Here is a 21,327-nt window from a genome sequence, read left to right as displayed (position 1 = left end):
ATTATGGGTCACACAATTCAATGAATATGCTAAAAAAAATCTCAAACTCTGTTAATATTATACTTTAAATGGGTAGATTGTATGGTATATGAACTATAAATCAATGAAACTGTTATGAGAAAACAACAGAGGAAGTCTTATTTAAAACAACAGAGGAAGTGACTCCAAAAACCTTAACCTAGTGGAGCTGCTTTCAAGCAACCTGTGGACAGCACATTGAACACTAGCTGCTACAAAGTTTAATTAACAAAAGGCTTGTAATGTGGTCTAAGCACATATGCCTAGTCATCAAAGCATCAAGAAGACTCCTACTGCAACACAGTATAGGTGGTGGGGGTTTAGTCACCAAGTCCTGTCCAACTCTTGCGACCCCATGGATTATAGCCTGCCAGGCTCCTCTGTCCATGGGATTCTCCAGGCAAAAATACTGGAGTGGGTTGCCATTTCCTTCTCCAAGGGATCTTCCCAACCCAGGGATTGAACCTGGGTCTCCTGCATTGTATAGTATGAGTTAGGTCTAAATACAACCTTCAGGACAAATCCTAAGAAAAGAGTCATAATGAGATTTCTGTACAACTTGGGAAAATCCAAACCAGTTTGAACTCCATTACTGTTGCCTAATGTTAATACTTTCAATAATCAGGTTGTATCAAACAGCAACCACAAAATAATAATCCAGTACTATCTATGGTAGGCTTAAGAATGGCCCTCTAAAAAGACATGCATAACTTAATCCCTGGAATTCGTGAATGTTACCTTATCTGACTAAGAAGGAACTTTGCAGGTGTGATTAAGCTAAGGATCCTGAGATAGGGAGATGGTTCTGGATTCTCCAAGTGGGCCCTGAATGCAATCATATGCATCCTTAAGAGGGAAGCAGAGGGAGATTTTGATGCACACAAGCAGAGAAGGTGACATGAAAGTGAAGGCAGAGACTGGAGTGATGTGGACACAAGCCAAAGAACTCCTTCAGCCACCAGAAGCTGAGAGAGGTAAGGAATGGATTCTCGCTTAGAGTACCCAGAGGGAACGTGGCAATACCAACATCGTCACTTTAGTCTAGTGAAACTGATTTAGGGTTTCTGGCCCCTAGAACTGTGAGAGAATAAATATCTGCTGTTCGAAGCCACCAAGTTTGTAGAAATTTGTTAACACAGCTCCAGAAAATTAATACAGATTTTGGTATCGAGATACGGAGTGCTGATGTAACAAATACCTAAAAATATGAAAGTAGCTTTGGAACTGGATAATGAATAAAGGCTAGAACAATTTTTAAGTGAATGATAGAAAAAGCCTCCTTTCCATGGATCATATCACTGCCTTACAAATCTGAGCAAACTCTGGGAGATAATTGGAGGACAGAGGAGCCTGGTGTGCTGCAGTCCATGGGATTGCAAAGAGCTGGACATGACTCAGCAACTGAAGTTCTGAACAAGAACAGAAAAAACCTGATTGCCTTAAAAAGATTATTGGTAGAAATATGAATGTTAAAGATTCTTCCGTTGAAGACTCAAGAGGAAGTGAGGAGCATGGTAGAGAAAGCCTGTATCATCTGAGAAAACAACGTATCATCATAAATAGAATGTTGGTAGAAATATGGATATTAAAGAAGCTTCTGGTGAGGATTCTGAAGAAAATGAGGAACATGTTGGAAACTGGGAAAAAGGCAATCCTTACTATAAAGCAGTAGACAACCTGAGTTGTGTGGGGAAGCAGAATTTGTAAGCAATGAAACTGGACATTTATCTGTCACGGTTTACAAGGAAAAGTACTGAACGTGCAGGTGGAGACGGTGGCGAACCTGCCTGCCAACACGGGGGAAACCCACTCCAGTATTCCTGCCTGGAGAATCCCCATGGACAGAGAGTCTGGCAGGCTAGCTCACAGGGTCACAGAGAGTCGAGACTGAAGCGACCACGCATGTACACGCACGCGCTGAACATGCAGCCTGCTTTTCTTCTTGCTGAAACCCAAGAGTAAAGAGAGGAACTGAGAGAAGAACTCTTAAGCAAAAAGAAACCAGGACTTGATTTGAGAAGTCCTTACTCTTCAGATTGCAAAAGATGCTCAAATTAGGAGTCACTGTTAGGAAAGCAGGCTCTGGAGAGAAGGACAAGTACACCAATTCTCTTTTATGGCAGCATCAATTATAACAGTATTTGAATGACTTTATTTCAGAGACAACTTAGGAATATCAGCTTCTCTAATTTACATCCCATCCAAAAGAAGCTACCCAAGCCTACTGGAAAGAGCAATTTTCCTTGTCATTTGGTGTCTGCCACTTGGGATTTCTTCTTCTCAATTCTTTCTTCCTTTTTTCACATGATGAATGCCTCCAACATCATCTCTTCCTCTCCCTAGCCTGTAATACAAAGGTCTACAGAGGAAGTAAGGTAGTGGTAAGGGTTAAGTAAGAGAAAGGCTTACAGCCATTGCTTCCTCACTTGGAATGTGCTGACCCCCCAAAACACCAATGACTCAGTAGAGATTTCTGAGGATTGGGTTACAGATTTATTGATAATGTATAATATTATCATATAATAAATCAATTCCGTGCTCACAAGAACTCACAGAATTCACAGAAATTTTCAGACCAGAAGGCACCTTAGAAGTCTTATTTTCTACCTTCCTCATATTCTACAACTGAGGAAATGAAGCCCAGAGATGATCTAAATAGTAAGTAACCAAAGGCTCAGTCCCCAGATTCCAAGTCTAATTCATCTTCTATTAATACCCCATGCTCAGCAGTCAATAAGTAACATTTTGAGACATAAGGTATTCATAAGTTAGAAACTGCCTTTTCAAACAACTAATCAGATAAAACTAATCTTAATCTGCTCAATGAAAACAATTATTTACTTCAAGTGTGAAGAATAAAAGTAATTCTGTACAAGATCTGTTACATTTAGGTTCTGAAAGAAAAGCACCTAAAAGATGATACATATTTCCAGGTATTCTGAAGAAAATGGTGACCAGCTAAACTTGAATTACTCTACGTATCCTCCAAACACTGTACAGTGAGACAGAAAAGCAAATACAACAGCACACAACCCAAACCTTCTGTATTATTGGAAGAGAGAATACTACTAACTTCAAACTGCCTCTAAGTATAAAAATAAGCATCAAGCTCCAACAAAGGTATTTCTTGAGTTCCTGCAGGAAACCTTTGCAAAGAATGGGGGCAGATCAAAATGACTCCAAAGAGAAAAGGAAAGCTGAGAGCCTAACGGTGTCAAACATTACCTCTAGAAAGAAAAAGTCCACTCTAAGTATGCAAACACTTTAAAAAAAAAGAAAACACTGGGCAATCATAACCCGACCAGGAAGTGTGCAGAAGCCAAGGTGGTAGTCTTGGGAAGGCATCACTTCTTAAGGAGAAGAGAATTAACAGAAAAGGAAAGATGCACTTTGGAGGCTGAGTGCTGGAGGGAAAAGGGGGCAAAAGACCTGCACCTGCAAGACAAAACAGAGCCACGATATTGGAGGAGAGGCCACCTTTAAGCTACCAGTACTTTTTTTTCTTAAAAAAAAAAAAAAAAAAAAAGGCTTTAAAGAAGTTGTGCATCACTCTAACTGAGAGAAAAATCACCCCAAACTCCCAATCCTCTCCACAAAATGTTCAGTATAACAAACGCAGTATATCAAACCAGAAGACTGAAACTGAAATATTTCAGCTAATGAAATTCCTGCCCACAACATGCAGAAAAAAGCAGAAGTAAACCATAATATAATACTTTAAGTAGAATTAAATATACTTTAAAAAGCATTTCTTTAATCAGAAATTCTAAAACTAAAACCAGAAATGGACAAAGAACAGGAAGAAATAAAAGAACTGATTAAACTGAAGAAAGAAATCAGAGAAAAACTATGTCAGAAATAAAGGTTAAATTACAACGTGTCCATTGAAGAATTGTTAAACAAACATTTAATAAGCCACATTAAAGAACTACAGAAAAACAACAAAAAGAATAAAATTAAGATTAAGAAGACTACAAAAGGTCAAAGAGAAAGTGCCTAAAGAGGGAAACCAGGAAAAACTTTTTGTGTATATAAGGGGAGTTTCTGAAAAAGAAAAACGAAACAGTGATTTAGAACTAATACTTAAAACTACAACTATAATCAAAGAAAACTTTTAAGGCCAAAAAAGAAAGAAAGAAAAGAACTGAATATATACATATTTCCTACATACAGGAAAGGGCCCATATATAAATATAAGAAAGGGCCAACTGTGTTGGAAAAGGAAAAATTGACCTGGAAAGGTAATCTAAAATATAGTTTAGCGAAATTTAAATTTTAAAGATAAAAGAAATCAAGTCACTAGATAAAAATGCCAGATTCTTTACAAGGGGAAGAAAAGGGCAAGAAAATTATCCTAGCATCAGACTTCCCAAAAAAACCATTCCAAGCAAACCAAGAATGGAGTAACATTTTTAAGAATGTTAAGGAAACAAAATAGGAACCATAGATTTTATATCCAGCCAAAATGTCCTTCAAATATCAAAGCCATACAAAAACTTCTCAACTTGAAAAAACTCAAGGAAAACTGAATTCACAAGTCCTATGGCATAAACTTTGTATGAAAGAATCAGCCAAGAGTTAACTAAGGACACATCATAAAGGGACTGATGATGAGCATTTGATATATTTAATTATAGCTCAAGAACAAAAACAAAAATAGAGATATAAGAGGAAAAATAATATGTAAATGTTTCATGCTCCGTTAAAGGAAAAAAATGCAGTTCAAAAATGGGGATGAGGATGGAGAGAAAAGCAGGGAAGAAATGGGAATGCAGCATAACCCACTTGCTGCACAGGTAGTAGGTGAAAGTCAGAAACACCACTGAAACCTGACAGTGAAAGCTTAAGTAAGAAAACACGGGGCTAAAGGCTCTACAGAAAGGTGATATAAAGAAACGAGCGAGAACAAAAACTACAAACTTCCTAAATGCCAATGAAACTTTTTTAAAAAACAGAGAAGTCATCTCACATAAAGAAGGAAAATTATAATTAAAGTATAATACCCTCAGTATCATAAAATAATGACAAAGTTGACACCAAATATATCAATCATATCAATACATGTTATAAGCCTACTTCACCAATTAAAAAAAAATGATTTTCAAATTGGCTAACAAGGCAAGATCCAATTCTATGTTAAATACAGAGACACATTTAGAACACAATAATTCAGAAAAACTAAAAGAATAAGCAAAGAAGATCCGGGAGATTAGAAACAAGAAAAAACGCAGAGGCTTTGTTCCTGTTATCAAAGTACAACTGAAGCCAAGAGACACTAACTTGACTTGTTAGCCAATTTATAATGCTAAAAGCCATGATTCACAATGAAGATATAATATACATGGATATCCACGTATCAAAAAATAACCGCCTTTATAAGGATGGTATTTAACTCCAAACAGAATTACATATACTTAAACATCAAATGCAAAGAAACAAACAGTAATAGTGAGAGACTTTAAAACACCACTCTCAATACAAGCTAAGGCAAAAATAAGGATATAGAAGACATATACAATATAATCAATAAGGTAGATCTTATGGATATACATAAAGAACTTTATATTTTATTAATAGAGAATATACCTTCTTTTCAAACACACACATGGACATTCACAAAAATTTGATCATACATTCCAGTCACAAAGAAAACATTATTAAATTCCATAAGTAGAAATATTACAAACCACACTCTGGCTGCATAACTATATAAGAAAACCAAGAGACTCTTCTATCTGGAAGCTTAAAAATGGAAAAAAAAAAAAAAACTACAAAAACTATTAAATAGTTCTTAGGTAAAAGAGCAAATATAAACTGAAATTAATTTCTAAAATAATAAAACATCACATATTTGGTTGTGTAGTACACATTTAAGGCAGTGATCATGGAAAAAATCTGAACCTTAAACATGCTTATCAATAAAAATAAAATAATGAAAATAAATGCATTACATTCTCAACTCAAAAAGCTTATTAAAAAAAGCACAAAGAAGATTATAATAAAGATAAAAGCAAAAATTGATAAGGAAGAAATCAGAAAAATTACAGCTCTAGTTAAGAAAACAAAAGACATTTTCCAGAAGTATAGAGATTATTTGCACACCTCAATGGACATACATTCATAAATCTAGATGAAATGGATAATTTTATGAGAAAATGTAATTTATCAAAATTGACATCAAGAGATATAGAAGGCTTATATAATCCAATCTTCATAGAAGAAACAAAAGTTATTATGGTACTTCCCCACAAAAAAAAGCACCAGGCTCAAACAGTTTCACAGGGGAATTCTACCAAACGCTCAAAGTACAGATAGTCCCAATGCTACATAAATTGTTCCAGAACTTAAAAAGTTAGAAAACTTTCCAACAGATGCATCTTATAAAATCAAGTATAACACTGTCACCTCAATCTGATACTATACATTTTAAAATTATAGATAATATCATTTATGAATATTAATGCAAGAATACTATTAAATATTAACAAACAATATCCAATACCACAACAATAAAATTATGCCAAGTGGAATTTATTTCAGGAATTCAAGAATACTTCAAAAAGGCATTTATAACATAAAGAACCATACTAATAGATTTAACCAGGAAACACATATGATTATCTACAAATGTTAAAGTCTTTGAGAAAATTCAACATTCATTTCTGATAAAAACATTCAAGAAAACAGGATTTGAAAGATAAACATCTTTCAAACCCTAGCATTGTTTTTGTTTAAAAAAAAAGACCTGAGTACTGAAGCTAGCACTTTACTAAAGAGGAAACAAAAGTATCATTTTCACAGATCAGGAGCAAAACAAGGATGCCCGATGCCCAATGCCCACTATTTCCACCATCATTTACCACTGTCTCTTAGCTACTGCAGTATACAAAAGAAACAAGCTAGTGATAAAAGACTCAGAAAACAAAACTATGTCTATTTGCAGATGACAAGATAAGTAAAAGTGAAGTCACTCAGTCGTGTCCGACTGTTTGCGACCCCATGGACTGTAGCCTACCAGGCTCCTCCCTCCATGGGATTCTCCAGGCAAGAATACTGGAGTGGATTGCCATTTCCTTCTCCAGGGGATCTTCCCGACCCAGGGATCGAACCCGGGTCTCCCGCATTGCAGGCAGACGCTTTAACCTCTGAGCCACCAGGGAAGCCCGATGACGTGATAGGAGACCTGGAAAACCCTAGAAAACCAATGCTATAACTAACTCAACCAAGGTTCAGAAAGGTAGCAGAATATCAATATAACACACTGAAATCAGCTTGGCATCAAAATGGTGGCCTCTAGGACAGCTCACATCAATGAGAACTCCCTAGTACCTCCGCCTCCAGTGTCCTTGTCCTCACAGAGAGCCACAGCCACCCTCCACCCCCCGACCCAGGAGATCTTCCAAGACCAGTAGGGCATTTGCTTACTCACTGCTCACTACAGGGAGGCCTTTTCCAGATGTATTCCTTTTCAGAGGCTTTGTCTTCTGCATGGGAAACGGACTCCTCCAAGGCTACTACCTCATTTACTGTGCTGAATACCCTGCTGAGTAGTACACAGACATACAGTTTAGCCCTGGTGTCTTATCTATTTTGGTAATGGGAATCAACATTCATAGTGACTATAATGCCCCCAGTTCAGGAAGCCTGGAGAAATAATCTACACAAAGTGGCTTGTTCATGTACATTTCTGGAATCAATTTCCTTTCTGAGATCACTGAATGGATCAGCTACGCTCTGGCCACCTGGTCTCTTCTCAGCACTTACATTTGCATTTTTTCTCACTTTCTTTCCTTGGGCTGTGAACCTTTCACCACCATAGGTTCTACCTCAAGATTTTGAGGACTACCCCAAGTCTCGGAAAGCCCTCATTCCATTCATCTTTTAAGGAAACCAAACAAAAAGGGAACACAGCTCCCATGACCCTATGGAAAACCATAAAGCTGCTGAGCCTGTAACTTTTACAGTCCCGCTGCGTATATGTGAGAGTTGGCCTCTGGAGTTCTGGCAGCTAACCTAAGAATTCTGCAGGGGGCCCTCTTCATGTTTCCTCCTACCCTCCCAGGGTGGCTCTGTCCTGATCTGTTGAAGCTCACAAAGCCCTTTGTCACACAGGGACATCTGCTTCTTAGCCTTTCCTCCTGAAAAGTAAAAAGTTCCCTAAGTATTTTTTCCTTTGGATAACACAAGTACAGGTGCTTTTATACCTGCTCTGTATCAGTGTAAGACAGCTCTGTAGTTGAGACAGTTTTGAGCTGAGGGCAGTGTTTAAAGAATAATCAGCAGAAATTTAAATTCTGAAGCTGCACAGACCCAGAGCAAACCTCCTCCCAAATGAAAACCCACTCACACTTTACTTTTCCATGGTTAATAGTGAAAGATGGGAAATAATTAAGTAGACTTTTAATAAAGGAGTCCTCTCTTCATACTGCTTCAACAAATGCAACAACGCATAGATCTCATTTAAAATTTCTGCTTTGTCTTAGTGCCTCTGCTTTCCTCAAGATTCCACAATCCCTGATAGAGATACTGAAGGCTAATCCAGAAAGCTGATATGGGTTTTACCAAAGGCCAGGTTTTAATGATCACAAAGAAGAAATGACTCTGGTTGACTACAAAGAGAGAAAAAAAATGTTTTACAAAAGATTGCAAATTCTTGTATTAGAAACCATGGAAATATCCAAATAATGAGAGTGTCAAATAAGGAAAATTACCGAATAAAAGCACATGCCATTTGCCGTGACGAGACGCAGACAATGATGGTGAAGCATCTCAGATGCGCCCCGCAACTTTTTTCTTCTGGAGTTTCTGCATCAAGTCCTCAGGAACTGATCAACAAGGCATCCCCTAGTGGTGCCTTTAACTGCAGCTCTCAAAAGTCCCAGCGGCAGAGGTTGAAAACTGCAACCAGAGGGATGCCTCTAGGCAGAAAATGTGCTTTGTTTGGCTCTAACAGTGTTTCACACATAGTTTGATTTTCTTTTTTTTTTACATTCAAAGTTTCCAAAATTTAAAAATTAGGTTTCTATATTTTCTGTTTTCCTTTAAAAAGTTGGAGGATCTGGGCCTGCAGAGCCCACTAAGAACTGTGACTGATCAGCTGGTAGACATTAGAATTTGCAACCTCTGTAGAGGAGTCAACTTCACATGAAATGGAAAGATATCCCATGCTCTTGGATTAGAAGAATTAATATTGTTAAAATTGCCATAATACCCAAAGCAATCTACAGATTTAATGTGGTCCCTATCAAACTACCCATGACATTTTTCACAGAACTAGAACAAATAATCCTAAAATGTATATGAAACCGTGAAAGACCCAGAATTGCCAAAGCAATCCTGGGGAAAAAGAACACAGCAGGAGGCACAACCCTCCCAGACTTCACACAATATTACAAAGCTACAGTAATCAAAACAAAAATAAACAAATAGAACCTAATTAAACTCAAAAGCTTTTGCACAGCAAGGAAGCCATAAACAAAAGAAAAAGACTATCCAAAGGATGGGAGAAAATATTTGCAAATAAAGTGACTCTCCAAAATAGGCAAACAGCTCACTCAGATACATATCAAAGCAGCAAACAACCCAATCAAAAAAAGTGGGCAGAAGATCTGAACAGAGACTTCTCCAAAGAAGGCATACAGATGGCAAAAAGCAGATGAAAAGACGCTCAACACTGCTAATTATTAGAGAAATGCAAATCAACCTACAATGAGATATCACCTCAGGCCAGTGAGAATGACCATCAACAAGAAGTCTACAAACAATAAATGCTGGAGCGGGTGGGGAGAAAAGGGAACCCTCCCCCACTGTTGGTGGGACTGTAAACTGGTGCAGCCACTACGGAGAACAGTAGGGTGATTCCTTGAAAAACTAGAAACAGAGCCACCAGATGATCCAGCAATCTCAGTCCTGGGCATATATCCAGAGAAAATACTACTTCAAAAAGATACATGCATCCCAATGTTTACTGCAGCACTATTTACAACAGACAAGACATGGAAGCAATCTAAGTGTCCATCAATAGATGAATGGATAAAGATGTGGTATATACACACAATAGAATACTACTCAGCCGTAAATATGAACAAAATAATGCTATTTGCAGCAACACAGAAGGACCTAGAGATAATGAGACTAAGTGAAGTAAGTCAGACAGAGAAAAACAAATATCAGATGGTATCACTTATATGTGGAATCTAAAAAAAAAAGAAGATACAAATGAACTTATTTACAAAACAGACTTACAGACTGGTACTAAGTGAGAAGATCGCAAATGTTTTCACCACAAAGAAGAAATGGTAATTAGATGATACGGTGGAGGTATTAACCACCCCTCACTTAATGGTATGATGGTAGCCATTTTGCAGTATATAAGTATACCAAATCAGCAAGTTGCGCACCTTAAACTTATACAACATTACCTATCAATTATACCTCAATAAAGCTGGGGAGGGGAGAGATGGCCTTGGAAAAAAGGAAGCACTGTAGATATTTATGCCATATATACTTACGTTCCTGCATTTGCATTTGACTGAGAGCTTAGAGAGTTATCCAACTCATTCTCACTTTCTTCTGACTGGCTGTTACCAGTTCCTTCTTGTTCATCATCATCTACCTCGTTAAGAGCCTTAAAATTAAATAACAACACAGACCGGTTACATACACCTTTATCTTTTGTTTCTTTTTGTCATAAGAGAAGAGAGGTCCTTCCTTCTAAGGCAAATCCCTCCACACCTGGTCTAGAAACCAAACCCTCTTACTTCCTCTGATCCATCAACTGCCCCTTCTCTCTCCATTTTCAACCTCTCCTTACTAGCTTCAGTTCATCCACCTTTAAATGTAAGTCTCTCCCATCTTATCCTGACCCTGTACTGACCTTGAGCTACCATTTATCTTCCCTTTTTGTGCCATAAACTTTTTGAAAGATCTGCCCCCACTTCTCATTCACCACTTGTACCCTTCAACTTTGCTTCTGCCCTGCCACTCGGTGTAAACTGTTCTCTACATGGTAAACATCAACACACTTGTTCTCAAATCAAATGGATATTTCTGTCTTTGCCTTCCATTACTTCTCACTCATTAGATATCAATGGCAACTCACTTCCTTTCTTCAAAATCTTCTTTATAAACTTTTCTTTTTCACTTCCGGGATACCATTATTTTCTTGGTTTTTCTTTTTCTTTTAGCCATTCCTTCCCAATCTCTTTCCCTGGTTCTTTTTCTATCCTTCCCCTCTATTTAATGTCATCCTCCTCTCACTTGATGTATTTTTGATGTTTACATCTAATTCCAAGGTGCAATTACAAGCCAAATGCTATTAATCTCCAAACCTCTATCTTCACCCAGATGTCTCTTGAGCCCTCAACATTCATGTCCAGCTGCCTAAGAGATATCTAGAGGAGAACAACCTACACATAAATACCAATCAAGTCTAAAATTTATCATTTCCCTTAGGAGAAGGCAATGGCAACCCACTCCAGTACTCTTGCCTGGAAAATCCCATGGATGGAGGAGCCTGGTAGGCTGCAGTCCATGGGGTTGCTAAGAGTCAGACACAACTGAGCGACTTCACTTTCACTTTTTCACTTTCATGCATTTGAGAAGGAAATGGCAACCCACTCCAGTGTTCTTGCCTGGAGAATCCAGGGACGGGGAGCCTGGTGGGTGTCTATGGGGTTGCACAGAGTTGGACACAACTGAAGCGACTTAGCAGCAACAGCAGCAAGCCTCCCTTATCATTCTTCCAGAAACCTTGTTCCCGCCATATTATCAAGACCATGAAGAGCATAACCATCTACTCAGATTCTCAAGCCAGCAGACTGGAAATTATCCTTCTTCTTTACCCACCACATCCAATCAGTCACCCAAACTTGTCAATTCTACCCCTTTTTGAGCTCTCAAATCTATCCCTCTTCCCCTTTACCTCCTCCCCTACTGCCATGCTTTGGGTCAGTCCTCATCACTTCTCACCAAGATTCCAATCTGAGTCTTTTAACAAGACCCTCTCACCAGTCCTCCCCCTCCCTCTCCAATCCATTTTCCACATGACTGTCAATTTCACCATAACAGCGCTCTTCTTAAAATCCTTTAGCGGCTCTACTCTTGCTCTCAGGTTCACTAGTCCTTCATGACCCAGCTCCTTCCTTTCTCTCTAACCCTGACTCTTGCTACTTCCCCACCCTCATCACATGATCGTCTGAAAGCTAACTTTGTAATAACTGCCAAAACATACATACATATCCCTGGCCTTTGGCTAGGGATATGGCTAATGGGCTTTAGCTATTAAAAATATGTACAACATTCTACTTAATTGCCTTTGTAAGTAGTAAACAGTACACTTATATGATTCTGGACTTTGTAATTCCTTAGGATCATCCGTCTAACTGATGATTCTCTTTTTTTTTCATAGAAAATATAAATAACTTAGGAAATTGCATTAAACAGGTACTGAGTCCTATGCGTGCTTACTCAGTCACTCGGTCATATCCAACTCTTTGTGACCCTATGGGACTGTAGACTGCCAGGCTCCTCTACCCGTGAGACTTTCCAGGCAAGAATACTGCAGTGGGTTGCCATTTCCTCCTTCGGGGAATCTTTCTAATCCAGGGATTGAACTCCTGCACTGGCAGGCGGATTCTGTACCACTGAGCCACCTGGGAAGCCCATGCATATATACATGTCCAACTCTTTGTGACCCCATGGACTATAATCTTAAGGCGCCAGACAGCCTAGATTTGAGTGCCATCTCTCATGCTAACTAGCTATGTCAGCTTGGACAAGTCACTTAATTTTTCAGAGTCTGTTTTTCATCTGCTGCTACTGCTGCTGCTAAGTCACTTCAGTTGTGTCCAACTCTGTGCGACCTCACAGACAGCAGCCCACCAGGCTCCTCTGTCCCTGGGATTCTCCAGGCAAGAGTACTGGAGTGGGGTGCCATTGCCTTCTCCGTTTCATCTGCTAAATGGGGATAATAATAGTAACTACCTCCAAGGTAATCATTCAATACAGGTTAGCTACTATTCTCCAGTCCTATCTCATTTAGTATAAGCATCACTCACCGAAAGGGCAACATGCTTGAGTAAGAATATTTCTAGCAACCACATCTCAGTATTTCGATATTAAAGCTTTTGAAATGTTTACCACAATACCAATCTACATCAACTTAGTTTTAGCATGAGCATTATGGCTGTGAGCAAAGCACATTACCTGAGGCTCTATAACAGATTCGCTACGGATGGCCTGGGTGACAGGGTCCTGACTGACCACAATGGGACTCTGAGAGGACTCCGGAGCCATTGTTACATTCGGAAATCCTGCAGAAGGAAAATGAGCCATGATGATGATGTTTCGTTTAAACTGACTTCACATGCACTCTACACTGCCGTAAGTGAATCATCATATGGAAATCTTTAATAACAGCAACTCACGTTTATTATAACATGATATTCTTTCAAAGAGCCAGGTGTGAGCTGTGGTTAATAAGATAAAGAAACTTTTGTTTGACATGACTACTTTACCTGTGCGCCTGCGAGGAAAATCAACAAATAGATCTTTTGCTGTTGCCATCAAATGATCAGATTTTTCCAATACATCCTGCAGCTGGTATTGATCAGAAAGAATCTAGACATGTTAATGATAAACATTATTGTTCAGGGAAAAAATATATATATACACATATATACTCAACAAATCACAAAGGAAAATCCTATTCAGGAGTATAAAAATAATCTAAAATCCTCAGTGGCAATATTGTTAAGTACCAGTAGATGGGGCTATTACAACAATTTGTTGTTGTTCAGTCTATAAGTGAAATCACTCAGTCCTGTCCGACTCTGTGAACTCATGGACAGAGGAGGCTGGTGGGCTGCAGGCTGGTGGGCTGCAGATTTCCCAGACAAGAATATTAGAGTGAGTTGCCATTTGCTATTCCTGAGGATCTTCCCCACCCAGGGATCGAACCCACGTCTCCTGCATTGGCAGGCAGATTCTTTACCACTGAGCCACTACCATAATTGGAGAAGGAAATGAGTGGATTTTAAATGCTTGGCTTCAACCCAAAGAAATACATTATTAAAGTATGACCCAGTCCACACACAAATGTAAAGGTAAATGTAAATATACACCAAAATAAAAGTTTTGCTTAACCTTACTCTTTGAGAACCACTCTTATATTTTCTTTTTATTTTCTAGTTTTCAAATGATGGTTGCAACCCACTAACTCCATTTTATAATCCATAAACAGGTTGTGATCCACAGTTGAAAAATTCAGTAAACATATGCATCTTTGCCATAAACTCAGATGTGTGAATCTTTGGTGCTTTGACCACTAAAGTGATTTCATAATCCACTAATGGGTCAAGACCCATAACTTAAAAAACACAATGTTAGACGTGAGTTGGGGGGCAATAAACAAAAAAGCGATGCTTCTGCATTTGTAAACAAGCTGGTTTGCTTTTTTTTTGAGACACGCCATTTTTTTTTTTTTTTGTACTGGAGTATAGCCGATTAACAATGCTGTTTCAGGTAGACAGCAAAAGGACTCAGTCACACGTATTCATGTATCCATTCTCCTCCAGTTTTTATCCTGGAAAAATGAGAACTCAAAAAATATCATTACAGCAGTCTCTGATCATGTACTTTCAACTCAGGAACCTTCCTACTTATAAGCAAGGATACAGAGTAGAGTAAAAGAAGTGAACTCTACCCACCGCCACCAGATGGCATGCTTGGGTTGAAAGGAGTTTCAAAATTGGCAACTGACCAGTTCCCAACACTGATTCATATCAAAACATCTGGGAAAAAATGCCCTTACCAGAATTTCTCTGGACCATGGAAACAAGTATATAATATGACCTTGGTTATTGTTTTCTGACATGAAGAAAAATAACAAGTCACTTTCTTTTTCCCCTACTTCCCCTGCTAAAGTCAAGCAGGTTGGCTGGCTCAAGGTGGTGAGAATAAGGTCCTGAATCTGTCCTCCCACAAAGAGTAAGCTTTGGAATGGCATAAGGCAAAGAGCACATTTGGAGTCAGAAGACTGGCATCCTAGGCCCAGTCAAGAGATACCAAGCAAAATCCAACCTCTTTAAACTTAGTTTCCTGATATATAAATGAAGTACAACCACTTCCCCAACACACACGGTGTTATAAGGTTGTTGACACACTGCAAATCTGTCTACAACTCTCGGGATATCTGAGAACATGGTTACAACTTAAATTTCCATCCCTGGTTAGCCATCTTGCAGTACATGCAATAAGAGTTTAAGAAAGAAAATGCATGGAGCATTATAATCTACCACTTACACTAGAAAAATTATACAAGGTGTATTTCTTAATGGCAGTTTTAAAAGTTTACTGTTTTAATTTTTTAAAAAGGCACTGACATCCTATCAAATTAAAGAAATATAAATTGTCAGAAGCAGATTGTTGCAGAATAACTTTACCATACCAAGACCTGATATGCTCAACATTGCTAATTATTAGAGAAACGCAAATAAACCTACAACAAGGGACCACCTCACACCAGTCAGAATAGCTACCATCAAAAAGTCTACAAATAATAAATGCTGGAGTGGGTGTGGAAAAAAGGGAACCCTCCTACACTGTTGGTGGGAATGTAAACTGGTGCAGCCACTATGGAGAACAGTATGGAGGTTCCTTAAAACAGGGGTCCCCAGCCGCTAGGATCTAATGCATGGTGATCTGAGGTGGAGCCAATGCAATAACAAACAGAAATAAAGTGCACAATAAATATAATGTTCTTGAATCATCCCGAAACCATCCCCCCGTCCCTGGTCTGTGGAAAAATGGTCTTCCATGAAACTGGTCCCTGGTGCCAAAAAGTTGAGGACTAAAATCTTAAAAAACTAGAAACAGAGTTACCATATCATCCAGCAATCCCACTCCTGGGCATATATCCAGAGTAGATGAAAACTTTTAATTCAAAAAGATACATGCACCCCAGTGTTCATATACATGCATAACAATCACTTTGCTGTACACATGAAACCAACACAGCATTATAAATCAACTATATTTCAATTTAAAAAGTTGTTTTAAGACCTGAGGTTAATTATAGTGAGGTCTCCAGTAAATCCACTGTCCTGAAACCCTCTCCCTGCTGGTCCCTGCACAGGCTCCTGGTGGCAGATGGCTTCAGTGGCCAGAGGTCAGTGCAATGGTTTCCTCTTCCTCTTTCTGGATTTCTTTACTACTTCTCTATGATAAAACTCACCCTTATGACAGGAAAATCAATCTCTGCAGGCCCATCTGTATATATTACTTCCCCAGATGGGTTTGCAGAGCACAAAGCCAAACTTATGAATGGTATTAAGAGAACATATCTTGGATTTTCAAAAGATAAAAGTCCCTTAAAAAACAGTATTTGAAACTTCTCATGCTAACAGTTTTGTTCCCTGGTAATAAAAACCAGACAGCACTGGGAAAATTTAAGGAGACTATAAGTTAGTTACTATATTGTTGGGATGATTAAAATCCTTATCAAAGCCTTGCTGTCTCTGATTTGGATTTGGACCCTTGCTTGCTTGATGCCCACAGCACGGGTGCATCATACAGCAAATGAAATCTAAGATTACGCTGGTTAAAGAGCTTTTCTCGTAATTTAAGCTGATGTAGGAGCCCAGCTTCTTGGGGATGGGTGCTGGTAGCTCTGACACATCATGATGACGTCCAGGCGGATATGCCCAAGGAGGCCTCCTCAGCTGATCCCCTGACATCCCTTATTAGACATAATACAGCAACACTGAAATAATAGATGTATGTATCCTTTGACTCAGCAATTTCACTTTCAAGAATTTATCCTACAAATCTATGCATGCATGCGAGGCCAAGTCGCTTCAGTCATGTCCGACTCTATGAGACCCCATGGTCTCATAGTAGCCCGCAAGGCTCCTCTGTCCATGGGATTCTCCAGGCAAGAATACTGGAGTGGGTTGCCATGCCCTTTTCCAGGGGATCTTCTTGACCCAGGGATTAAACCCACATCTCTATGTCTCCTGCATTGGCAGGCAAGTTCTTTCCCACTAGAGCCACCTGGGAAGCCCCAAATATATTTATACATGCACTCAAAAACATATTCAAGGATATTCATTACATTATTTCCATGACAAGGCAGGAAATATTCTGTGGGTGACAGACTTATCCATCAATATCCTTTCTTTCCATTTTCTCCTTAACAGGGAAACTCCCAAGTTCGCCAGGTACACAGCTAATTTCCCAACCACCCTCCTAGGTGAGAATGGTCACTTGATGAAGTTTTGGAAAATGGAGAGAAGCCAGAGCTTCTGGGTGATGCATAAAAGGAGCAGCATGTACTATCTTACCCTCTTCCTGCTGCCTGGGAAACAGCTCAAGGAAGCAGGAGGCAACCGCTCTGCAGTCAGACATGGATGCCCTGTAATAAAGGACTGGAGAGCTCTCTACCAACTACCATGTACCTCTGAGTTGTTCCATACCAGAGGAACAGATTTCTATTTTTTCAAACCACTATACTCTGGGGCCTTTTTTTCCCAGATGCTGTACCATACTCTAACACACATCCCAAATGACCACCAATAAAGCACTAGATAAATACATTGTGGTACATCCATATACAACCTCGCCAATAAAAAGAAAAGGTAGATTTCTAAATACTAACACAGCAAAAACTCCGAAATATGTTGTTAAATGGAAATGTCTAAATCCCACTAATAGCAGAGATTCTCAGCCCTAGCGAAATATTAAAAATTACATAGCAAAAGTCTGAAAAATCCCCAAGAAGGGCCACATCCTAGATCTACTGAACCAGAATATCCGAGTGTAAGTATGTCTGAATCCAGATACTGTGTTTTGAATGGGAATTTTTTTTAATAGAAATTAGAATCAGGGTTGAGAGACATTACATGAGAATATGAGGAAGCAGCATTAGAGACAGAAGGCAAAGAAACTTCACTCACCCTCTCTGACCACTCCTCTTCAACCCCTAATTCTACCACAACTTACCAGGTATAAGAGATTTGGGACGTGAGCAGGGACTACTAGGGAGGGGAAACAAAAGCCCAGAGTCACCTCAAAGTGACTTTTGGGTGACTCAAAGTCACCCTTTTCCCTGGCCAGATCTGTGTTCTCAGCTCTTTCACAGAGAATTACCACATAATATTTAAAAGCACGTGACTTATCTAAGGTCACCAAAAGATACATACCTCTAAAGAATCATTCTCTCTCAATCCGTTGTTCTTTTTACAAGCTTGTGCAAACATTTATTTGGGAGATATAATTCTTCTCATGTTATAGAAAGTCAAGACGTTCATATTTCACTAGGAAGCCTAACAAATTCCTCAAAACATAGAATGTAACTTGAAGCTACAGTAGGTCACCCAGACAGACAAGTGTCATAAGCGCCAACACTGAACAAGAAGAAAAAGGGCATTTCTTTTACAATGATTTCAGCCCAAATAAAAAGGTTTTTCTTCTGTAGTTTCTTCTTATTTTCCATATTGCTTATTCATACACACTCTGATTACTTATTCAAACACTCTACATCTGGCAAAAGATTAAATCAAATAAAAGCAACTGACAAGCTCACATTTTTTTTTTTTTTTTTGCAAAATAATTTAACAGCATGGCTGTTGAACCGAGAAAAACAATTATAGCAGCCTAAATATATATATAGCACTAATTATGTGCCAAGGACCATACTAATCACTTTATTAGTATTTTATCACTGAAATCTCATAATAATACAATCAGGCAAGTAGTGTTATTCCAGTTTACCATAAGGAAATTCAGGCTGAGAAGTCAGTAATTTAAGGTCACATGGCTAGTGACCATGTGAGCTAGTAAGAAAATTTTGACTGTGACTATAAGTTCTTTGTTCCCGAAACATTCTTTCAAATATACAGCTAGTAAGCTGTAGAGCAGGATTTTTTTTCAAATATAAATTTATTTATTTTAATTGGAGGTTAATTACTTTACAATATTGTATTGATTTTGCCATACATCAACATGAATCTGCCACGTGTTCCCTATCCTGCACCCCCCTCCCACCTCCCTCCCCGTACCATCCCTCTGGGTCGTCCCAGTGCACCAGCAGGAGTTTAAACTATGAAACTAGACTGTAATCCTCACTCTGCTCCTTTATCCAAAGACCACCTGTACATCATTGTGTGCTTTTGTGCGTGCTCAGTCATTAAATCATGCCCAACTCTTTGTGACCCCATGGACTGTAACCTGCCAGGATCCTTTGTCCATGGGATTTTCCAGGCAAGAATACTGGAGTGGGTTGCCATTCCCTTCTCCAGGGAGACCACTGTATAAGGACATGATAATGATTAAAGTCTCTCCAACATCAATAGATATGAGGGGAAGGAGAGACATCTACTTGTCTCTTCTGCCCTTTCTAATTCTATGGATAATGCAGTTTATCATTACCTCCTTCATGATAGACAATCTCCTTTTCTCAAGATTAGAAATTTCCGGTTTCTGCTTCTTCCATTTCCTCTTCAAAGCTTTTTCTTGGAGCTCCCAGTGGACCAATGCTCTATTCTTTGATTTGTGTATTTCATGACGACGGATCTATATAGAAGAAAAATATATGAAAGAATGTTTCAAGAGCAAAGAACTTATATTCACGATCAAAATTTTCACCAACTCCTAAATTTTCAAAAATTATTTTTTAAAAAAGAAGTATCTAAAACTAGTAGACCCAGAGAGTTCCCTGGTGGCCTAGTGGGTTGGATTCCAGGCTTTCACTGTTGTGGCCCAGGTTCAATCCCTGGTCAGGAAATTAGATCCCACCAGCCACAGGGTGTGGCCAAAAAATAAAATAATAAAACAAGCTAGTAGACAAAATAACATGTCCTCTGGGCTTTGCTTAAAATGCTTCAGTGAAGAAGTAAAGGGTATGATAAATGAAACAACTATGGCAAAATGTTCACAACTATTTTATCTAGGTGAACAGTATATGGTAGCTCTTTTTACTTTTGTCTCCACTTCCCCATGAGTTTGAAATTTTTCATAATACAGGATTTTAAGTCATTTGGGCATCATTATTATCCTCAACAAACATTTAATGAGTACCTACTATGATTAAGATTCCTAGGCCCACAAAGACATATAAGATATGGCCTTTATCCATCAAAAACACTAACAATATGCCCGGAGAGATTGGACATATACATATAAAGATAGATGCCATGCATTAGATGGCATATACTCAATGTCTTATGTAGCTAGTAAGCACAACAGTTCAGAGGTGAAAGTAACTGTTGGGCAGCTTCAAAGAGTAAGACTTCAAACTTGCTACAAAACTCACAGAGAGTATGGCAGTAGCATGAGGATGCACAGAGATCTATGTGTATAAATCTGAGTCCAAAATAAACCCTCATATTTATAGACAGCTGACTTTCAACAAGGGCGCCAAGACAATTCAGTGCCAAAAGAATAGTCTTTGTAATAAACGGTGCTTAGACAACTGGATATCCATTTGCAAAAGAATGAAGATGGACTCCTTATACAAAAATTAACTCAAAATGGATGAAACGTAAAAGCTAAAACTTTTAAACTCCTAAATGAAAACACAGAAGTAAATATCTGTGAACCACGGTGAGACAACGATTTCTTAGATATGACACTAAAGATACAAGTGACTAAAAAAATAGATCAACTGGACTTCATAAAATGTACAACTTTTATGTTTCAAAGGATACCATCAAGAAAGTAAAACCACAACCAACAGAATGGAAGAAAACATTTGCAAATCATATATCTGATAAGAAATATAAAGACTATATAAAGAACTATTATGCAATAAAAACACAAATAATCCAATTTTACTTTTATTTTATATTTTATGTCCCTCTCTTCACTAAGCCCAGTTCATAGCTGTCACATATTTCCTGTGGCAATTTTTAAATAGCTAAGGGATTTGAACACAGAAGACACTACAAATGGTCAATAAGTATATATAAAAGATACGCAACATCATTAGTCATTAGGGAAATGCAAACTGAAACCACAATGCGATTCCACTTTATACCCTCTAGGTGAACTAAAACCACAAAGACGATAATGACAAATATCAGCAAGGGATGTGGAACAAATGCAACCTCTCATTACATGCTAATGAGAATGTAAACAGGACAGCCACTTTGGAAAATAGTTGGGCACTTCCTCAGAAAATTAAATATAGAAAAATTATATGACTTAGAATTCCACTTCCAGGTATACACTCAAGAGACTAAAAGTATATGTTCACACAGAAACTAGTACATGCATATTCACAGCAGCATTATTTATAACTGTCAAAAAAAA

At 38.4% G+C, this 21,327-nt stretch overlaps 1 protein-coding gene across 7 annotated transcripts in view; it reads right to left on the bottom strand.

Annotated features, from left to right (window-relative positions):
* The window catches only part of SPICE1 (spindle and centriole associated protein 1), a 76,572-nt gene that overhangs the window by 22,817 nt on the left and 32,428 nt on the right, over positions 1-21,327 (bottom strand). For 3 of the 7 annotated variants that reach the window (XM_040224056.1, XM_040224063.1, XM_040224082.1), the window contains 4 exons: positions 19,447-19,590; positions 13,536-13,638; positions 13,225-13,331; positions 10,530-10,645 (listed from right to left, as the gene is read on the bottom strand). In XM_040224056.1, coding sequence (XP_040079990.1) covers positions 10,530-10,645; positions 13,225-13,331; positions 13,536-13,638; positions 19,447-19,590 — 470 coding nt within the window. Of the gene's footprint in view, positions 1-7,447; positions 7,562-10,529; positions 10,646-13,224; positions 13,332-13,535; positions 13,639-19,446; positions 19,591-21,327 lie in introns of all 7 variants that reach the window. The other 4 variants (XM_040224034.1, XM_040224048.1, XM_040224043.1 and 1 more) reach the window with 2 other exon arrangements.

The sequence above is a fragment of the Oryx dammah genome, unplaced genomic scaffold, assembly GCF_014754425.2.
Source record: "Oryx dammah isolate SB20612 unplaced genomic scaffold, SCBI_Odam_1.1 HiC_scaffold_2, whole genome shotgun sequence".
Classification (NCBI taxonomy): domain Eukaryota; kingdom Metazoa; phylum Chordata; class Mammalia; order Artiodactyla; family Bovidae; genus Oryx; species Oryx dammah.
Note: the sequence above shows the minus strand (reverse complement) of the source record. Positions and strands in the feature narration are given on the sequence as shown.